The sequence below is a fragment of the Podospora anserina genome, chromosome 7 (genome assembly GCF_000226545.1).
Source record: "Podospora anserina S mat+ genomic DNA chromosome 7, supercontig 1".
In the NCBI taxonomy this organism is placed as follows: domain Eukaryota; kingdom Fungi; phylum Ascomycota; class Sordariomycetes; order Sordariales; family Podosporaceae; genus Podospora; species Podospora anserina.
Window position 1 is genome coordinate 429,195 of NW_001914854.1, and position 19,667 is coordinate 448,861.

Here is a 19,667-nt window from a genome sequence, read left to right on the forward strand (position 1 = left end):
GGTCATCGTGGATAACTTGTGTCCAGGTGCTTGTGTGCTGTGTGCCTACCAGCCTACAGGGGCCGCCAGGCAACAACGCCTTAGCGCCAGAATCTCAGGCAACAACGCCCCCAAAACGCTCTCGCTACGTCCACACGCGGATGGCATCACGTTGTACCATTTCACGAATATATTTTATAAAAACGAGCCCTTGGAACCTCCTGCATGATGGGATCCTGTGCATTCTTCATACTCGACATTTTGCCGCCATGTTTGTCACCCCCTATGGCCCCTTGTCCCACAACTGCTTGCTGACACTCCCGCAGGAAGACCCAACGCGATGAGAAGACTGTTGATCTTGCTCAACTCTTGCTTGACTTGGATTTAGGAGCTCCTGTCAACGTCAAGGGCATCGATAGTGACTTCCACGTCAGTGTCTTTATCGAGGTTGATGAAAATGGCATTCGTGTCCGCATGATTGACAACCAGGGGAACGTTAGGGTGCCGCCATGCAAAACTACATACCCATTCTCAAAGAGACTACGATGGACTCGCAAGCGTCAAAATGATGACATCCAGCGGCAAATGCGGTCTCTGGACCCTCGAGGCTTGCTGTTTTTCTATTTCATTCGATCTCTCACGCTGCAAAACGACGCCTTTACTGGCGAACGAGGGGAGACAAAGCAGTGGTCGAGAAGGGCTAGTTGGCGCCCTGTAGAAGATGAGAGTCATTGTGTCGAGCTACGCAGTTGCACTCAGGTCGTCCGTCATGCTCGCAAGGGCAAAGGGGGCCACGCCGAAAGCCCAAAAACTTCCGAAAACACAACCCGGTTTCATGTGATAAAAAAATCTATCTTGGATAGCGGCGCCCGTAACTGCCTTGCTATGGCCTTTCCAGTTTGTCAGCATGGGGTTGGTCCGTGGACAAAGGATGAAGACAGCTTCTCCTATGCTTACAGGAAACCCAGTCCGTTCAAGGTGAGTCCGGCGGTTTCACTCGACTATGGGGTGCAAGGCTGACATTTGGATGCTGTAGTTTCTCATACATGCAGACAGATGGGGTGTACCTGACCACACAAAACCCCACCGACGAATACACCAAGACCATAAGATGACCGACTTCCACACCCGGGCCATGGCCAAATGTTTCAAGGACTTGTCCGAGATTCCTTCGCTTCGATATACCTGGATCCAGTTCCTCCCGTCCATGGAACTTCTCAAAAGTTATGATACACGGCAGGGGAATGGGATCTGCAGAGACGGTGGAGTCTGCGCGACACTGCCTCGTTGGCTTTCCGTCCTCCCTGTCCTCGAAACCGAAGATGACCCTGACCGACAGGAGCTCCACGCCATGAGCGACCTTCGCCTTGCTCTCGCTGAGGGTCCCGATCCCGAGAACGAAACCTCAGTCCCGGAGGTCTTGAACGGACCCCTCACATTCCCCGAGCCTTCTGCTCGGCTTCCAAGCTCTCGCATAACAAGGCGTCAGAGCGGCAATCTCGCCGCCAGTCCCAACACCACACCGACACTCGCGTCTCTGTCCTTATCCTCAAAATACCGCCGAAGTGACCTAGAAGTCGTGCTAAGCGACTACGCCCTCAACCTCTTCCCAACAGAAGCAGCCATCACCAACATCCTTGAGTCTCTTGTCAAAGAAAGCAAAACCGCAGCCTGGTACTCGAGATTCTTTTTCCTCCGCCCCCAAAACGAAGCCTGGCACTCTCGAACCTCTCGGTTTCTGTTGTTAGCATACACAAAAACGCTTGAGCGTTCTCGCTTTGAAGCCGGACATCACGATGAGTGGAGGAGGCTTGTCAAGTCTATACACTTTATCCCGCTTAACTCGGGAAAGCTGCAGTCGGTAGAGGAGAACATGCGTGTTGGGTTGTATGCACCTGAGGATAAAAAGGGGAGGCGGTTAGTGGAGTTTGGGGGTGATTGGACGAAGCTGGAGATCCCAGTGATAGCGCTTGGTGCGTGGAATAATCCAGAGTGTAGGAAGTTGATTGAGAAGGTGAGGTATGTTGCTAGGAAATAGACGTGAGGAGAAGGTAGAGCAGTTGGTAGACGTGTATGTATAGGGAAGTGATCCTTTAAGGATTGCAGCCACGTACCTTTTGTCCAGGATGCCTGTTGACACTGAGGACTGGGGATTGACCCACTTTTCAGGGGGTTTGTTTACACTTGTATAAATCATCAATCATGACGCCAAGATGCGATTCAAGGGCGGTCTGGGGGTGTTTGATGGCCCTCTGAGATGATTGGATGCTTTTCTCTCTTCAGCGGAAAGGTAAACTGTCTTTGCTCTTTTACACTTCGTGAGATAAGGCGCATGGCACAATGTATGTAGGTAAGCCATATTGATCAAAGTGAGGACGGAAGACAGAGAGATATGAACAAACATACCTACCCATGGTACAACTAAGGGGCTGAATAGCTCCCGAAGTGAAAGAGTCGAACTACCTTACATCATTGTATACCTAGGCTTGGCATTGTTAAGTTCAACTCTCATTATCATGCACCCATGCCATCCTTCCAGGTTCATAAATGGGTTCCCTGTATCACATGAACGTCTGTCAAGTCAAAATGTCATTGTGATGGAAGCTTCAAACCTCTAAATGTCTCAGCTGTATATCGTGTAAGGAAGCAGCCATGCAAGTGTGCGCTCTACATACTCGACTATCGACAATGAGCTATAGTCCTTCTGCCAGGACCCAAGAAAGAAGCATCAAAAGGGATTGTCAATCAGAGGAGACGAGGACAGCAGAGGAGCAACACGTCAAGTTCAAGATAAAATCCCCGTACACTACCCCCGTCTTTAACCCCGTAAAAATCCCGTAACGGGCAAGAAGGAGCATCTGAAGGGTCCATGAAAAGTCAGCTTGCGCCCCACCGTCTGATCTTTCACTTCCTTGATTCCAAAAATTCAACCTGCGACCTACCAAAGAACCCTCCCACGCGCGACTCACTTCAGATCTCATATCATCCTAATTTTCTGTGCTCTTTGATCGCAGGATCTCCCAATTCCTTGGAACCCCCCGCCGTCTCAATAGCCTCGCCCCCCGACAGAACCATCACCCAAGAAGCCGACCTCCTCCGACGAAAAGACTCACAGATATCGACAATATCGGTCGATATCCACCAGAAAGGATGCCCAAAGAAGACTGGAAAAAGGCCTGGATGGGCTCATATTGCATTGCGTGTAATCCCGACCCGAACGAGAGAACAATGACGGCACATCCAACGTGCCTGACGAGGGGGACTTGGGGTCTTGATGCCAATATATTGATGGTAGGTACTGTCCAGTTGATTCCTGAGCGTCCAAAGGAGGTATTTTTGTAGGTAGTGTGGTGAGAAGGGGGCCACTATTCTACATATTTTATCTTGTGGTAGTCTGGCTTTTTATTTTCAAATGTTGAACATCTACAAGTTGATTCAAAGTTTCATGACTAATATGAGCATTAGGACGTGGGACTGGGAGATTGGGTTCCGCGAGGAGACGAGGAGATCGAGGGCGCTCCGGCGCAAGAGCCTTTGGCTGCTCGCGATGAAGATTTCGCGAGCGAACGACAAGACCAGCGCGCGGAGGCGGATGAGGTTGGGGAGAGCTCGGACGAAATGTCCGTTTGCTCGAGCCCATCCGAGCGCGAGGAGGAGGAGGATGATCGTTCGGAAACGCCAGTTTTTGTAAGTTTTATGTTGAGATACTGCACAAGTCAAATGCAGAGCTAACACTGTCACAGGCAAATCAGGTTGAGCCTGGGTGTGAGATGGACGAAGACTCGGACGATGACAAGGAGAGTGAGTCTGGGGTGGACGAAGGTTCAGATGATGGCGAGGAGAATGAGCCCGCCGAGGAGCTCAGAAAGTGCCACCGGTGCAGCTCAACGCACCCCATTTCGTCTTTCCAGAAAGGCGTCAACTCTTGCAACAACTGCAGGCAGAAAGAGAAGGACGCCCGGAGCAGGCTCAAGGACCAGGGATGTTGTACCAGATGCCGACAGCCACTTAAGTCTGGTTTTGTGGGTGTGCGGTGCCTGCGGTGTCGAGGGCGACACAACACATGGGCCAAGTCCCATCCCAAGAACAGGACCAAGAAGGGCCAGACTGGGAACGGATCAACCCCCGCTTGAACAAACACACTCCATCAGAGTCAATTGTCAGAACACCGCCAACAGCATACCACACACCACGCAAAGATACACGCCGGCAACAACAGACCATGCCCCTTGCCTACTTATTTACATCCGACAGACCCCCAAAATCCACTCCACCACCTCCCTATTCACCCCCTTATCCAGCGGCATCTGATGGCCCCCCTCAAACCTCCTCACTCGTCTCCCCGTCTCCCCAAAGAACCCAACCAACCGCTCGCTCTCCCCCCTCCAAGGATCCTCCCCCCCAATCAAATGAAAACTCTCCGTCCTCTCCGCCCTCCCCAACCCCAAACTCTCCTTCCAACCCCCCTCCCTCACCTCATCCCCCCCACCCTGAAAAGGAACAGTCCCACAAACCCCAACCCAAAACCTCATCTCCCTCCCCCGTCTCTCCAACTCCCTAACCAACTCCATCCCCGCCTTAGCCCCCTGGCTAAACCCCACCACCCCCAAAAACGGCCCTTTCTTCTCAACCTCGGCTACCAATCTATCTAGCTCTGCCCAGCAGACTTCTTCTTCTGAGGGGGAGGAATCATCGAGCCACTTGAGGTAGGGCTCTGCCCCCTCAAAGAAAGGCAAGACCCCCGGACCGGGAGCGCACTCGTGGAAGCCGGGGAGGAAGACGGGCTCGAAATGGGGAGATAACAGGGACAAAAGATTGCGGGATTGGATCCGGAAGATGAGGGGGTTTGTGCCTGAGCCGTGGAGGAAGAGGATTTTGGGTTTCATGATTTTTTTTGCTTTGAGTGGTTTCTTGTTTTTGTTCTTTCAGCCTGAGATGGAAACAAACAAACAAACCAGGCGGTTTGACCAGAGAAGGGTTGTCAAGATAGTGTTGTTCGATTTAGAGTGATTAACTTGGTTTATCCAGCAGGGGATGAAAGGGAAAAAAGATGAAAGATACTGTAGGACAACAGTGCGGCTGAGGAGATCAGAGTAGGGCGTTGAAAAGAAGGGTTACACTGCAGCTACAAGGCGAGCCTGTGGTGGTGGTGCGGATCGCCAAGGGCAGGATTAGAGGGATGTGGCCGAAACAGGAAAGTCACCGAATGTACAAATGCACCGAAATACTCCGACCCAAGTGGACCAGAGTTAACATGTTGAGGTAGATGATCAAAGTCTGCCAGATGGAGCATGTTTATAGTACACCTGCTTCGTGGTGCGCGTCAGTTGATGCTTCATGGTGTTTGTTGTGTGCAACTGAATCACATCAAAGGGACACAATCCAATCTTCATTATTCAATGCTCTATCCAAATCTATTCAATTCACTGCCGTATTATCGTATCGTAGTTGGGGATAACAACGGCGATCTTGGAATCTTCTCACCTGTCACGATTTCCCTGCTACTAACAGGCAACAGTGTCCCCAGTTGTTGAGTTGACGGCCGACTTCTGTACAGCCATGTGGCGGCCACAACGACAGCTGCACCCATAGTGGCCTAGTCCATACGATCAGTATCAGTTCCATAGGTACATGATTCAAAAAAAGAAAACCCACATGAAGCGTCATCCTCTCCCCAAAAACCACCGCCGTCCCAGCATAACTAACCACAATACTCAAACTGGCGGCAAAGTTCTTGACCACATTGTCCGCATACGCAATGCAAACAGCCACAATCAAACCCCCAAGCGCCTGCAGACAGACCGTTGCCCACACCACGGCATTGTACCCGGCAAAGAATCCACCATTTTGCGCAATATTGGCTCCGTCATACCATATCACCCCAATAAACAGTGCAGGAAAGATGCTAAAAAAGGATAGCTGTACGTTTCTGATCCATATGGAGCTGGTGTTCGAACCTAGGGAATCCTTGAGGATCTTTTCGAAGTAGACGCATGTGAGGCCTGAAATGAGGGACGCTCCCACAACCGCGGCCAACCCTTTCAGGGCATTGTGATGAACAGCAGGAGGTTGGGATGGGGAGGTGAATAAGGATGTGATCTTGTCTGTCCAGCTGGTGGCACTATTAACATCTGGTGTTGTTGGTGATAGTTGCACAAGGGCTACACCGAAGGTGAGGAGGAGAAGCCCCAGCCACTGACGCAGAGAAATGGTCCGGCCGAGAAGCAGGATACTGAAAAGGACCGTGGTGAGAATCTTGAGCTGGTATGTGACTTGGAAGGTGACGTCGTCGAGGTTGCTGATGGCCGTGTAGACAAGCGAGTTTTGAAGAGTGTAGAGGGCTGCGGGCACGATGAGCTTCCAACTATCTGGGGCAAAGATGGAGCGGTAGAGATGTTGAGTTATTGCTGCTGATGAAGATGAGGAATGAGAAGCAATAGTATCGTAGATGGCGAGGAGTAATGAGGCTGATAGCTTGACAACTTCAACAACTAGAACGGCTGTTGATGTAAGATATCGGGGTCGTGATCCTGTTGGGCTGTTGCGGGAATGGTGCATGACCATGACCAGGGCCGAGTTCTGGAGGACCAGCTGTCGGTAATTAATCAGTCCCAGTGTCCAGTCGGAATGAAACTAATTGCACGAGACTTAGCTACCATCAACAGAGACAAACGTTGGACAGACGAAAGCCATTGGCGCGAGTGTGAATGTGCTGTGGTGGTGGTACTGGACCCCCCCGCTACGGCCCGCGCCGAAGAATCGGTGCTGTGGTGGACTTTTGCATCGCCAAGCATGGCAAAAGATGGGACTGCTCCAGGGTCCAAAAAGTTTATCTCAACCTCGGTCGGTCGACTGAATCAACAAAACATCCAACTGGACTTCAACGGGACGACACAAACGAAGAAGAGATATGCGTTCTTTCTCGGGATGCCCAGCGGAGTGGCCAGCGGAGTGGCCCGCGTGACGCCTGCCGCAAACGTCTGTGGACAGCGAGGTGAGACAGAGCTCCAGCTGAAGGTGATACCGCTGACGGAACCCTTGCCAGCTGGTCGGGTACACAGTGTGCAACGACCATATTTCGCACGCCCTCCTCCTTCCGTCCCGATGCTACCTTATCTTTCTTTACTTGTACATACAAGACACTCACTTGTTCACCCGAGTCTTCTTGTGCTGCCAGCTCGGATGAACTGATTCTGTATTTCTGTCTTGTTTTCCTTCCACGATTCCTCAGCACCCCCAATGCAGAAGCTGGCCGGGAAGCCTGCGCAACTGCTCGGCATGATCCCTCGTCGGGCTTCGCGCTGGCTTGTTCGGCTTGCCGTGCTCGCAGTGATTGTGCCGCTAATTCTCCAGTGGCTGGTCGCCTATGTCGTTGGGAGCGATGCCCGAATTCTTCCACCCGAGCTTCTTCTCGCCAGAAACCTCCTGCTCGTGACAGCCCACCCCGACGACGAGTGCCTATTCTTCTCTCCCAGCATTCTCGGAGTTCTTGATCGGAACAAGCGGGTGACTGGTGGATTGCTGGTCATGTCCACAGGTGTGTTTCTCCAGAAAGTCTCCGAACCTAGCCATTGAGGGGCCCCGGTGCTGACATACTGAACCCTGATATTGATAGGCAACAACTACGGCAAAGGAGACACCAGGAAAACTGAGCTCGCCGGCTCGTGTGAAGCACTCGGCATCTCGGCGGATCGCTGCGTTGCCCTTGACCATCCTGACCTCCAAGATAACCCCAGAGAGTGGTGGAACACTGAGCTCATCGAAGGGTTTGTGCATGAGCACGTGAGGAAATGGGACATTGATGCTGTTGGTGCCCGTTCTAGGCCCCGTGGCCCCCAAAAAAGCCAATCTCCCTTCTGATAGGGCTGACAGTGCAACCCTGCAGATCATCACATTCGACGAAGGTGGAGTGAGCGGACACATAAACCACAGAGCGGTCAGCGCCGCCGTCAGGTTAGTTTGTTTCTCCGTCACCCGAGCCCAACCCAATGGCCTTCGGACACATTCGCCCAGCGAGCTGTCAACTGACAAATGCGTCACAAAGTCACTACACTGCGACGAATCCCCAGTCGCCCATCGCGTACACGCTGACGACCACCTCTTTACTCCGAAAATACACCATCCTGGGCGACCTCCCTTACACAGTGCTGCCCTTTTTGTGGCGCATTATCGAGGCGCTATCCTACCCCGCCATCACAGCTGAAGTCCGTGAAGGCGGCACGGCCTTGGTTGCGAATACTTGGCACCGATATCTCTTGACCCGTCGTGCTTTTGCCCAGCACGACAGCCAGTACAGCTGGGATCGGCACTTGTACATGATTTTGAGCCGATATGTCTGGTTTAATGATCTGAAGAGGCTTCCTCACACGGCTGCTGACGAAGCATTCAGGACAGCCGTCAAGACCTAGAAACAAAGAAATTAGAAATACAACTGTGGCTTGGAAATGATTCGAATCGCGGGTGATGTGCCAAAACGAGTAAGACGCCCTGAAGATGCGAGAGCCATGCAAGGCAGCGGCATTAAGCTCTTAGCGCTGACTTGGCGTCCATCAGGCTGGAATCTGGCCATGCCAAACTGGTCGAGGGGCTCCCACCGATCCCTGCTTGGTATCAACCCAGCTTACACAGTATGAGCATCCTGCATTCGGTACATGCCAGGCCATCAGCCGCAAAGAAACGCTCCTTCCAATGATCTGTGTTTTCTTTGTTGGGCTGGGGTCACACCACGAAAGAAGGACCATTCGTGTGGCCCCCATGACATGGGATGGGATGGAATGGCGTCGACCGGGCCTTGAGCGGCGCCGAGAGTGACTCGAGTGGGGGGGTGCCCAGCTCCTCGGCGCCGTCTTTGTTCCCAGCCCACCACGTCTTTTGATCTTTTCGGTTTGCGTCTTTCTGTTTGCCATCTCGTGCTCGCTATACGGTACCAGACCCATCGACGAGCCACAATCATTACTCGAGTCGCCCATCGCCAGTCTCAGAGCCTGACACTGCCAGCGCGGGCCCTCGGTCTCCCCCGTTCTTCGGTCGACCGTTACGACAATCCGTTGCGAATGACAACAATCGCACAACACAAACGAAAGAAATGGGCCTCCTTCCTCTCCACCACACCCGCCACCACTCCACCCCTACTTCCAAAACTCCTCGGTCCTCCCGCACCTCCTCCCCTTCCACGCGGCGACGGTCGGGTATCATCCTCCAGAGGATAGCCTGCTTGCTTATCACTGTTGCGATAGTAGGGCTCTGGTGCGCAAGGGATCTGGTGTATGACTCGTACACGCTTGCTGCGCTGCCGCTGTTGAAATGGAGGCAGGGTGCCTCGAGTTTCTATCTCTCGGTGGAGAATGATGGGTTTGATGTAACGTTTGAGTCGTATGATGTTAATCAGACGTCGACCAGGGGAGAAGAAGGATATGAGGATAGGGTGCCGGGTATATTGCACCATATTGCCCTGGGGCCGCAGGAGAATCAGAAGGAGGGGTGGCAGGAGGCGAGGGAGAGGTGTGTGGAGTTGCATCCTGGGTGGGAGGCCATGTTGTGGACGGATGAGAAGGCTGATGAGCTGGTGAGGGAGCACTACCCTGAGATGCTGGGGCTGTGGGAGGGGGAAGACGGGTACAGGTATGGTATTCAGAAAGTGGATGCGCTGAGGTATATGGTTTTGTATCGATATGGGGGTAGGTTTTCTATCTTCTCCGAGTTTGGAAGGTGGCGGCAAAAACTGACTGGTGTTTCACAGGTGTCATCTTGGATATGGACCTCCAATGCAAGCGCGCCCTCGGCCCTCTCCGCCGCTTCGACTTTGTCGCTCCCGCCGCAAACCCAACTGGCTTCTCGATCGGTTTCATGATGGCTGAGAAGGGCAACGAGTTTGTCGGAGAGCTGGTTGCCAACCTGAAGAGGTACAACAGGCACTGGCTCGGACTTCCCTATCCGACAGTCATGTTCTCGACTGGGTGTCACTACGCCTCCACTATTCATGCCTTCTTCCGCGGTGATCGCAGCAAGTTGAAGATCTTGGGCGGTACCAAGGACAACAAAAAGCTGCATATGCTGAGCGGACCTGTCAACACGCCCCTATTCAAGCATCTTGGAAGCTCGAGTTGGCACTCATATGATGCCGCTATGATTGTGAATTTGGGCAAGTCGGTGGGTGGGTCACGGTGGAGGCTGCCCATTATGTTTCTGCTTGCTTGTGGGCTGTTTTTCTTGGTTATTAGGAGAATCAGGAGGAGGAGGAGGGTCGCGAGTCTGAAGGTGTAATGCAAAAGAGTGGAAGGGTGTATCATGACCTCTTTGGATATGGAATGTGAGGCTGGATAATGACTGGAGTTACGGAGTTGGATAAGCATGCGGTTGTCACCTTGTGAGTCGTTGGGGTCTTGGGCTAATGATACCTACGGTACTTTGTTGGATAGCAGATTAGCCATCGGCTGACATCTCTTTATTGTTGTTAATACTTAATAAACATACTCATCTCCTGAACATCATCACATGCGCCGGTGACAATAACTCGGGGCAACAAAGAAAGTTGTAATAATTGGTACGAATGAAATTAGATTGGTTCTTATCGATCCTGTCCCATGACTTTTGTCTAGGGCTTTTTGCGATGTAGGGCTCGGCCGTTGAGCAAGGTGTGCCAGGCCTTCAGGAATATTTCCTGGTTGCTTTACATCTGCTGGCTAGGTATGCTGTCCACGCTCCCCTTACCTCTTTTTGGAAGGGGCGGACATGCTCTCCAACATGTTGCTCAGAGTACGGATGTTCTTCTGAGACTTTTGAAAGTCGTACTTGGGGGCTTACCGTTGGGGGTAGAAACAGGAGGGAGGCTGGCAAGCATGTTTCCAAGCTTGCTGAGGTTCTGTCTGCCCTGCTGGACGTTGTACTTGGCAGGCTGGGGCCTGGGGCCGTACGAAACCTGAGCGGGAGGCCCGGCCCAAGACTGACTCTGCTTCGTCGTGTTACTCCTCGAACACTTGGCTGAGTCCCGAGTTGGGTTGAGCAGGTTGCTGATGTTCATTCTGAAAGACATCTTTGGTTATGGTGTCGGTAGGGACTGACTTGGTTGGGTATATATATATACACATATTCGTTGACAAATGGAATAGATGGTTGTGATTGATTGACTGAGGTGCGTTGGCCTGAAGAATTGAATTTGATGGTGAACTAGAGGGCTCTATATATCTACTTCGAGTCACAAAGAATCATGTCCCGTGGCAGTAGAGGATCGCTTGAACATAGGAGTTGTTCTTTAAAATAGCGGTTACAACAAAGGAGCCCTCCGCAAATAAGGATTTCCTTTTTTGCAAGGAAAGATATTGTAATCGTCAAATAGGAAAGACAAAGGCACGTTCTTCTCATAGTAACAAGTCTATTATCGGCATCAGTAACTTGCAAGGAACTGCATCTTAGCTGATCCTCAAGCTATGCTACCTGTTATTTGGACTGCCTTTCCTTGGAAGATCGTTCGATCATGTCTAGACCAACTTACAACCATGAGAGTCGTTGCACTTTTAATTTTAAAGCAAATACTTTATCGGCTCAGTTTCGATCTTAGCTGCAGCTGTTGGATCCGCAGCCCGTACGTTCCATAAGGCCGCCCCCCTTTTTACCCCTTTCAGTCCGGATGGTTCAACGTCCCTGCATCATGCTACATCTAGTACGGACCATGGATATGAATGGTAAGAATGCGGGGCACTGATACCCACCAAGTCGCACACGAGGTGACACTGCAGGCTGTTGACGAACAAGCCCAGGGGATGCAGCTTATGATTTGACAGTTAGCAGTCATATTCTACCATCTCTTCCTTTGACATAGGTAAAAGTGAGCTGTAAGTGCAAGCGAACCAAGAAATATGGTTGGCTTGGAATTTAATGCAACCTCACATGATGGCTAACCGTTCTGTCGCGAGATGGGCGACTACTTGAAGCCTCATTCACACACCGAGCGTTTCTCAGCCCCCCGTTCCACTGATTCAGTCGTACATCACCGCTGATGTCTGGTCATTCCGGTTTGGCTCCCCAGTCCCTTCCAGAGATCAAGTCTCACTGCTCATCCATAAAACCCTCTTTGTCCTCATCACGGTTCCTGCATCCATTAACCTCCTGTAATCATGCCCACAGCAGCTAACATGACCCGCCTTTTTGTCTCTGTACTTGCGCTCTTTCTTGCCAGGTAGCATCCCCCTTCAAGAACTACATATTTCATCGCAGACTAATCTCGAGCAGCACCCTCGCAAATAAAATCTCCACACCACGCAGGGCCGGCTGCTCCTCATTCACCACCCGCTACAGCACCGTAACCGAGCACTTCCCAACCGCCACCATCACCGAAACAGACGACGGACACTCCCCGCCAACCACAATGGAGACGACCAGCCTACCTAACTACTGCACATTCACCGGCACCCAGACTTTCTACTCCAGCAGCGGGTGCGATCTAACCTGCTCGACTGGCTTTTGTATCATTGATGGTAAATTTGCTATCTCTGCTGACCCGGTGAATGGAGAGTAGGTGTGCTGATGACAAGAAAATAGCTGCCGCCACCAGGTCATGCGGCTGTTCGAGCGTCGAGATTGAAATAGTGACGACGACGGTGTGCCCGACCAGGACGCCTTGCTATCAGTGTTATACCGGGTGGGGGACGTTCTTTTATGATTTGCCTTGTCCTACTTCTGTGCCGGTGCCTACTGGCTACGGGGTGTAAGATACGGGATGTGTATATAGAGAACAATAAGGGGCAAGGGGTCGTTCTTGTGGGGATTGGAATCTAGAATGGTGCTGATGCTGTGTGGAGACAGGGGTCAATAGGGGTAAATAGGGGCCAAGCTTACTCTGTCAATAGGTAGTCATCTTAGTGTTCTTTGCAAGCCGTCTTTTATTTTTTTCTCTACGCCACTGGTTTACAGAAAGCAAGGAACTACCACGGAAAGCTTAGGGATTGAATGAAAAGGGACGAGTCCGCTCAGACCTCCTATGGTGGCGCGCAACACCACTGACCTCGACATTGCGTCACCTACACGTCGTACTCTGGAAATGGCTTTCCTCCGATTTCTAGTCTTTACAGGAGACGGTTTCGGTTAAAGTGATAGGGTATATGATTTGTGTTAAATTATTTGGCTTTACTTCACCACTCCAGCATAGGTACACCACCGACGCCAGCATGAACCGTGTCATCCTCCGCCCAGTTCAACGCAGCTTCATGGCCGGTACCGGCTGCATGCCTCCGCTGCTTCCTCCTATCCGTCCCATTTCTGGCGTTTCCATCAAGAGAAGCATGGCATTTGTCACTCGTAAACCAGGCTCAACCTACATTCCCAAATTCAGACCTGGAGATAACAAGTAGGTCATGACAGAGGTCAGGGCTGTTTCTTGAATAGGCAGGCACTGACCAGCTCTGCATTAGACTGACAACTCTAATCGGCGCCATCTTCGTGCTTGGCGGTATCTACGTCTTTCAGTCTGGACGTGGCTTTCCCAACGGGGATGTAGCGGAGAAGTACCTGCCAAAGGATGTTGGGAACCATCGACAGGGAACGGTGAACAAGGACTACAAGGCTTACAATGCTTGGGTCACTGAAGGGAAGAAGTCATCATCTGTTGGCAAAAGCTGAGGGTTTGTTAGTCTGTTATCATGTTGATTTTAAGCATTGTGAATAAAAAAAAGGTTTGGCATTCTACACACATGTCGACAGAAACTCGCTAGCAAATTGGGCAAGTTTTGTTATATAGGTTCATACTTCTGCCGGCGAATCTAGTATCAAATGTGAAATGTATCCAAGGTAGCTACTCTTAGAACAGGAAAGAAGGTAGGGCCGAGGCTAAGCTAGACCCGTGCGATCAATTTGAAAAAGAACTGTTGTCATCGTCTCCCACGCACCCCCACCCCTCCGTTCAGAATCGTCCAGATCCCGCCCTCACGCCCACCCGTTTGCTTGTCAAGACTGACTAGGGTGCTAGCCCTTAGCAGAAACCGACATTGGGGAGGGTGTAGCCGTAGCTCACTGTCCCCTGGCCAAACGAGAACCAGCCTGGAGTCGTGGTGCCGCAGTGGCTAGTAGTTTGACCGAGAAAGTTGTGGATCTCATTGCGGCGGCAGGTCGTTCCTCTGTCTCCCTGGTAGTTGCAGCCATATGCAAAGGCACCATTCACGCCTGCGTTGGATGTTAGTTGGAATGACACCACTTCGATTGATGAAAAGGATATTGTATTGACTTACTCGACAAAACCCTCGGTGCGTTGAAAAACCAACCGTCGCCACAACCGTTGGCGAGCGCGTTGATAGCGTTCTGGCGGTTATTGGAATCAAGCCATCCGGCTCGGTCGTAGTCGCAGTGAGGGCCAAAACTGCCCTGGCGCTTGTGCAGCGAGGCCACTTCGGCAGGCGCGGTGATGTTCACATCTGCGACACGCTCAAAGGCGACTGATCCATCATCGGCCAGCTTTTCGATGTAGATACCATCTGGAAGACCCTCAGGCAACCCAGCCTTAGCCACGTTACTGGCACTGGCCTCGGTGGGGAGAGCGAGGGCAGTGTTGAAAGCGGCCAAGGCGGCAAGAACAGAGGAGAATGAGGCCTTCATTTTGATGGAAAGGACTTGGTTGTTTGGTCGCCGAGAAGATTGCTGTTAGGCTGGTGGGCGATGAGGTTGTAGGTGTTGTGAAGAAAGAAGAGCAGTTGAGAGAGACGGGATACGGGGCTCTTATACTTGGAGTTTCTGTTCTACGATGCAAGTTCAGCCTATCCACCATCTCTGAAATGGGAAGTTGTAAACGAACAAGGTGGGAACTGAGCCTTGTCGTCTCCTTGATTCAGTGATTCGTACAGTGGCTCCTAAAGCCGAGCATCTACAACAGCTCACCTACATGCCCAGTTGCTGACGAAAACGACTGACTGGAGTCAATATCATGATATCTCACAAAGGCAAGTGAGCAAGTGGACCAGTGGTAGGGCCTTGGCATCAGCATGTAGTTACTCCAGTGAAAAGATTCAGCAGCTCGTAACTCCCTTTTTGGTTCTACGCTGCAGGAACATCAGCACCACTGTGGACTAAGCAAGGAGGGAGTCTGCATGATGACATAAGGGTCGGAAAGGGCTGTTCGTGAAGTGTCAGCTTGCCATCCCGGGCATGTACGCAAGACGCTAATCTCATAACCGAGAGCTTTGAGATTGTAGCGAAGGGCGACGTTATGCACTTCTATTATAAATCCTAGACCCGCTTGATCAGTCAGGTTCTTACTCAGTGCCGTTGGGAAACCTTATGTAACCTCAGACTGACCGACTACCTAACCTAGTTAGTTCTTCAACAGCCGAGGCATGACCTGGCCCAGTGCCTCCCTGGCCCAGTAATCCTATATTATCAAACTCTTACCCCTATTGGCACTTGCAGGATCAAATGAAGGCTCTCACAGGTCGCAAGTCCATTATGCAGACCGAGGGTTGTTGTTTGGGTCGCCAAATAATAGCCCTAGCTCTTCTTCGGACAACCGGTTCGGTCCATGCCATGGTTGTACAGAAGGGAAGCCATATACTCTGGGAATAGAAATTGCAAGATCCATAGGGGTTTTGTTATCATTGTTCAGTGTATTCCGTGAACAACCCGAGTTCGTGAGCAACTTGGCCATTTCCCCGCTCAACTGTGCGTCTTGATCACCTCGACTGAAATAAAAGGCGGCATAATGCAAGGCGTTCCATCCATTGGAACCGACAGCGTTCACATCAACCCCACCTGCGATGATGCGGGCCGCAGCTCTCGGGTATAAGTTCATGACTGCATGATGAAGGGGTGTTCTTTGGTCTTTGTCTCGAAGATTCGGGTCGGCTCCATGACGGAGAAGATGGTCACACACTGTTTCAAGTACTTCGTCAAGGGAAGACTCTGCCAAACCCTGCGGTCCATCTACACAGGCTTGAGGGTAACCGCCATGGTCGCAGTGCCCAGCACTGTCTCGATGTGTTTTGGGGTCCCTGAAGAGCGTTGTATGCTGTGTAGGAAGGGCGTTGATCTCGGCAGCACGTGCCGTCAGTTTCATCAAGAGGGCGTCATAGTAAGGCCAGAACTCTTTCATCGTCTTCAAATTGTCGATGGCCGTTTGCAAAGCCCCGTCCCCGTACGACTTCACGAGGTGAACCACCAAGCGATCAATCATTTCGACACCGTCTCTCTCCAAGGTAGCCAAGCATCCACCGTCGACGGTCTCGTTCTGGCGCTCAAGATCGGCGCCGGACTGTAAGAGTTCGTCCAACAACAATGAATCATGCGCCGCGCTCCTGTCAAATGCTGTTATCAGACCCCCTGTGGGACTGGGAGCACCTCCCACGTCATCAGGGTGCACGCCTCTCTCCAATAAGGCAAGAACACCCGTAGCAAGACGATTTCGAATCATGTAGCCCAGGACAGTCTCTTCGTTCCTGCGCATTCTTCTCCATGCGTTGGACTGCGGATGCTGGAGCCTGTCGAGGAGCCGTGGATTCCACGCCTGATACATCTCAACACCCTTAAAATAATCATCAAGAGCCCAGAGAGTGTGTAGGTGAATTATTTTGACTGTGGTGGTGAGCTCAGAGTGTTCAGGCAGGTCGAGTGCGTTGAGGCAACCTGTGACAAGCGCCATATATCCACGGCCTAGGGGGTTTTGCTGCAGCGAGCTGTCAAGCAGTCCGAAGCCCGGGCCTGTAAGGAAGAACTCCCTGACTGTTTCGTGAACAAACTGTACACGGCCGTCGGCATTGTACTCAATCAAACCGCGCGACGTGCTGTTGATAAGCCTGAGGATTCGATCTGTAGGTGGCGGAGCGGCAGGGTGAATGTATCCCCAATCTGACAAATTTTGCCTGGTTGGAGCTCCGCTGATGCTGGACAATCGGACCGCCAGATGAAGAAATCGAATTCCTCCCTCAGCTCGGGTTCTGGGAATCTTGGGAGGGGCGTCTGAAGAGTGACCGTTTCCGGTTCGTGGCAAGTAGTCCTTATGAAGTAGTACCCATTGAATGAGGGGCACGGAGAATGTAAGCTCGTCAGGGGTGAGGCTGCGGAAGAGTTGGTGGTATAAGTCCTCCATGTCTTTCGGTACACCCTTCACTCTCTTGGCCACTTTGCTCATGGGTTGCCCGGAATTGATATCTCGCACAACAAGCTCCACCACCAAAACGACCCAGAGAAAAACACCTGACGCCATTTCCTCCAGGAACGCTTGAATCGCATGTGCTTCGTTTCTCTCGCTAGCGGGGATAAAACGCAACTTGTCTCGGATGTATGTTGAGATATCAGAGTCATTGTGTGCCTCGACAACGACTTCTGGGCAGTTGAGAATCCTGATGGCCGGATAATGTCTGCTTGAGAGGCAGATGTTGAGCAAGACTTCGCCTTCCAATGCGGTTTGTGCAAGCCGATCAATGAAGTAGACGGCTTCGCGTACGCTTTCTTCGCTGCACTCATCAAGAGCATCAATGAAGATGAACGTGCGCCGGGTACTGCTTTCTTTGAATGCTTTCTCAAAAAAGCTCTCCAGCTCCAGCCCTGACCATGGAAGATAACTGCCACCATCGCAACTCTGCCTTCTCTGGTAGGTCTGGGAGAATGTGGCCAAGATTTGGCAGTCCTGGAGGCATAGTTGGTGGAGGACTGACCGAAGGAGACCAAGAGGCGACTTTTCCATGGCATTCCCACGAGCATTGAAGTAGAAGCTCGCAACATTGCTGCGACTCCCCTCAAGACATTCCAGCTGAGCAAGTGCGTATTTCATCACCGTGGATTTTCCGGCTCCTGGCTTTCCTTTCAACCACAGAAGCCCGCGGTCGGTTGAAGCTCTCTTTCTCGAGTACCAAGTTTGGAAAACACTGGAATGGTAAAACCACTCGCATGTTTTTGGTATGGCATTCTTGATCGTCCGTTGTCTGCTAAACATTGCTTCATAGTAGAGACTGCCCAAACACTCCTCTGGAAAGGTTGATTAGCGACTCGAAGGATTTCAGAAAATGATTATGGGATGTCGCTTACTTTTCTCCTCCTCAGATATGCTCAAATTTGACTTGACACTGGCGGAGTTTATCCCCCTTTGGATTTCTCCCAGCACCTTGAGGTAATTTGGATCATCTCGCCCGCTGAATTTGGTCATGTTTCGATGGTCTGCATGTATAACTTCTGCATGCTCTCGGGGGTCATCGAGTAACGACGATGTATCCGGCACTATCTGTCAGTCGAGTTAGCCCACATCCATAGCCCTGTGAGGTTCAGCATGAAAATAGGTACCTTTCCATTCAAAAGACCGAGGTTTGCACCCGACAAGGCTTGGCTTTCCTGAAAGGTTTTGACCAGAAACCCATATGTGCGCCATTGTTGGAGAAATGACTCCCGGGAGAGTTCTAGCTCTGGTGAATCAAGGCCCAGAGCTCGAATAATTGTCTCGTTACTGTCCACTCTCAGGATGGTGCTGGCGACCTTTCTGACCATGTCTCCAAGTCGTGCAAATTCATGACTACCTCTATGCGGTGTGCCTAGGAATATCACAGCTGCTGTCGACTGGATGATATTCTGAATGTGCGAATCTTCGTCGGCCTGCGATCGTCGCAACATTTCTTTGACGATTAAGCCTCCCAGTGAATGCGCGACGAACACGATCTTTCGGTCTTGAGGTCTTATTCGGTTGAGGGCATAAAGGAGGTTTTTCGCATGTCCAAACAAACTGGACTTGTCGGTTGGTGCATAGCCTTTGCTGATAACTGTATCGTAACCCCACACCATGATTCTTGCATTCGGGCAGTCTGGCGGGAGCAAATCCCCTGGCCAATACACACCATCGTCAACAGACGATGATGCGACTGATGGCCCCGCATTGCCAACGGGGGCGGAGCTACCAGATTTCGGACTCATAAGCTCAGCAAGTGCTCCTTTCCAACGTTTCCGCGACGAGCTATCACGCCGCTGATCTTGGGTCCTCGACGTATATAACCAGGTTCGTTTTGGGTGACCTTGAAGGCCATGAACAAGTATGATGCTGCGATACTCAGTATTCAACATGGGACTAACATCCAGGCCTAGACTTACTCTGCTACAGGGCTGCCGTTACTCGTCTCTCCTTGTACAGGGTGTAGGATTGTGAAACCTTGAGCTTGAATTTTGTCAAGGGCCATGGTGGACGGGTATCAGCAGCTTCCCGATGATGTTTATTTTGGTTAAAACTCAACCGAAAACGGGAACTTGAGGTAGGTATTGGTGTAAGTGATTGGGGGGGGGGGGCGACTCAATCCCCAAAAGCCGAAATGGCAGTTGAGAAGTAACCTGTATAGGGCTTGTGCCATGAATGCAATGCAACCTGACACGGTCGAATGAAATGCGTTCTTTGTGACCAAGGTTACTATGCAGTCTACTCCTCCGAAGGGAACGGTCGACATAAACGCAATTCCGTGGATAAGTACTCCGTAGAAGGTTCAACTTGGCCCCCACCCACCCTCATCTATTTATTTATCTGTGCCAGTCAGTTGCATCTGTACCGGGACTGGACCGGATGCCCCGTCACCAATCACAACACTCATAATCTGTGAGTGAAATAAGATCACCAGCCGATCATACCACATAGAAGTGGCTACAACCACCCATGTGTAATTGGGCCTTATCTATGGACGCTCTATCTCGGCCCCCAATTCATCTTTCTGGGCACCCACCACCTGATGTTGTAGTAGAACTTG

The 19,667-nt window shown here is 51.4% G+C and overlaps 8 protein-coding genes across 8 annotated transcripts; 4 read left to right on the plus strand and 4 right to left on the minus strand.

Annotated features, from left to right (window-relative positions):
- Positions 1-140: 140 nt before the first annotated feature.
- On the plus strand, positions 141-2,017 carry PODANS_7_3720 (uncharacterized protein; the record flags this gene model as incomplete). Its single annotated transcript, XM_001907607.1, has 3 exons — positions 141-250; positions 306-957; positions 1,016-2,017. The coding sequence occupies 3 exons, from the start codon at positions 141-143 to the stop codon at positions 2,015-2,017; spliced, it is 1,764 nt and encodes a 587-aa protein (XP_001907642.1).
- Positions 2,018-4,220: 2,203 nt separating this feature from the next.
- PODANS_7_3710 (uncharacterized protein) lies at positions 4,221-4,865 on the minus strand (the record flags this gene model as incomplete). Its single annotated transcript, XM_001907608.1, has 1 exon — positions 4,221-4,865. One exon carries the CDS (start codon positions 4,863-4,865, stop codon positions 4,221-4,223), a length of 645 nt encoding a protein of 214 aa, XP_001907643.1.
- A 601-nt stretch (positions 4,866-5,466) lies between these two features.
- Positions 5,467-6,543, minus strand: PODANS_7_3700 (uncharacterized protein; the record flags this gene model as incomplete). The annotated part of the gene is made up of 1 exon (XM_001907609.1): positions 5,467-6,543. One exon carries the CDS (start codon positions 6,541-6,543, stop codon positions 5,467-5,469), a length of 1,077 nt encoding a protein of 358 aa, XP_001907644.1.
- A 714-nt stretch (positions 6,544-7,257) lies between these two features.
- PODANS_7_3690 (uncharacterized protein) lies at positions 7,258-8,387 on the plus strand (the record flags this gene model as incomplete). Its single annotated transcript, XM_001907610.1, has 4 exons — positions 7,258-7,516; positions 7,595-7,785; positions 7,865-7,932; positions 8,024-8,387. 4 exons carry the CDS (start codon positions 7,258-7,260, stop codon positions 8,385-8,387), a joined length of 882 nt encoding a protein of 293 aa, XP_001907645.1.
- Positions 8,388-9,064: 677 nt separating this feature from the next.
- PODANS_7_3680 (uncharacterized protein) lies at positions 9,065-10,242 on the plus strand (the record flags this gene model as incomplete). The annotated part of the gene is made up of 2 exons (XM_001907611.1): positions 9,065-9,656; positions 9,719-10,242. The coding sequence occupies 2 exons, from the start codon at positions 9,065-9,067 to the stop codon at positions 10,240-10,242; spliced, it is 1,116 nt and encodes a 371-aa protein (XP_001907646.1).
- Positions 10,243-13,142: 2,900 nt separating this feature from the next.
- On the plus strand, positions 13,143-13,593 carry PODANS_7_3670 (uncharacterized protein; the record flags this gene model as incomplete). The annotated part of the gene is made up of 2 exons (XM_001907612.1): positions 13,143-13,321; positions 13,386-13,593. The coding sequence occupies 2 exons, from the start codon at positions 13,143-13,145 to the stop codon at positions 13,591-13,593; spliced, it is 387 nt and encodes a 128-aa protein (XP_001907647.1).
- A 349-nt stretch (positions 13,594-13,942) lies between these two features.
- PODANS_7_3665 (uncharacterized protein) lies at positions 13,943-14,562 on the minus strand (the record flags this gene model as incomplete). Its single annotated transcript, XM_001907613.1, has 2 exons — positions 13,943-14,133; positions 14,199-14,562. 2 exons carry the CDS (start codon positions 14,560-14,562, stop codon positions 13,943-13,945), a joined length of 555 nt encoding a protein of 184 aa, XP_001907648.1.
- An 841-nt stretch (positions 14,563-15,403) lies between these two features.
- Positions 15,404-18,999, minus strand: PODANS_7_3660 (uncharacterized protein; the record flags this gene model as incomplete). Its single annotated transcript, XM_001907614.1, has 3 exons — positions 15,404-17,917; positions 18,056-18,168; positions 18,261-18,999. The coding sequence occupies 3 exons, from the start codon at positions 18,997-18,999 to the stop codon at positions 15,404-15,406; spliced, it is 3,366 nt and encodes a 1,121-aa protein (XP_001907649.1).
- Positions 19,000-19,667: the final 668 nt, after the last annotated feature.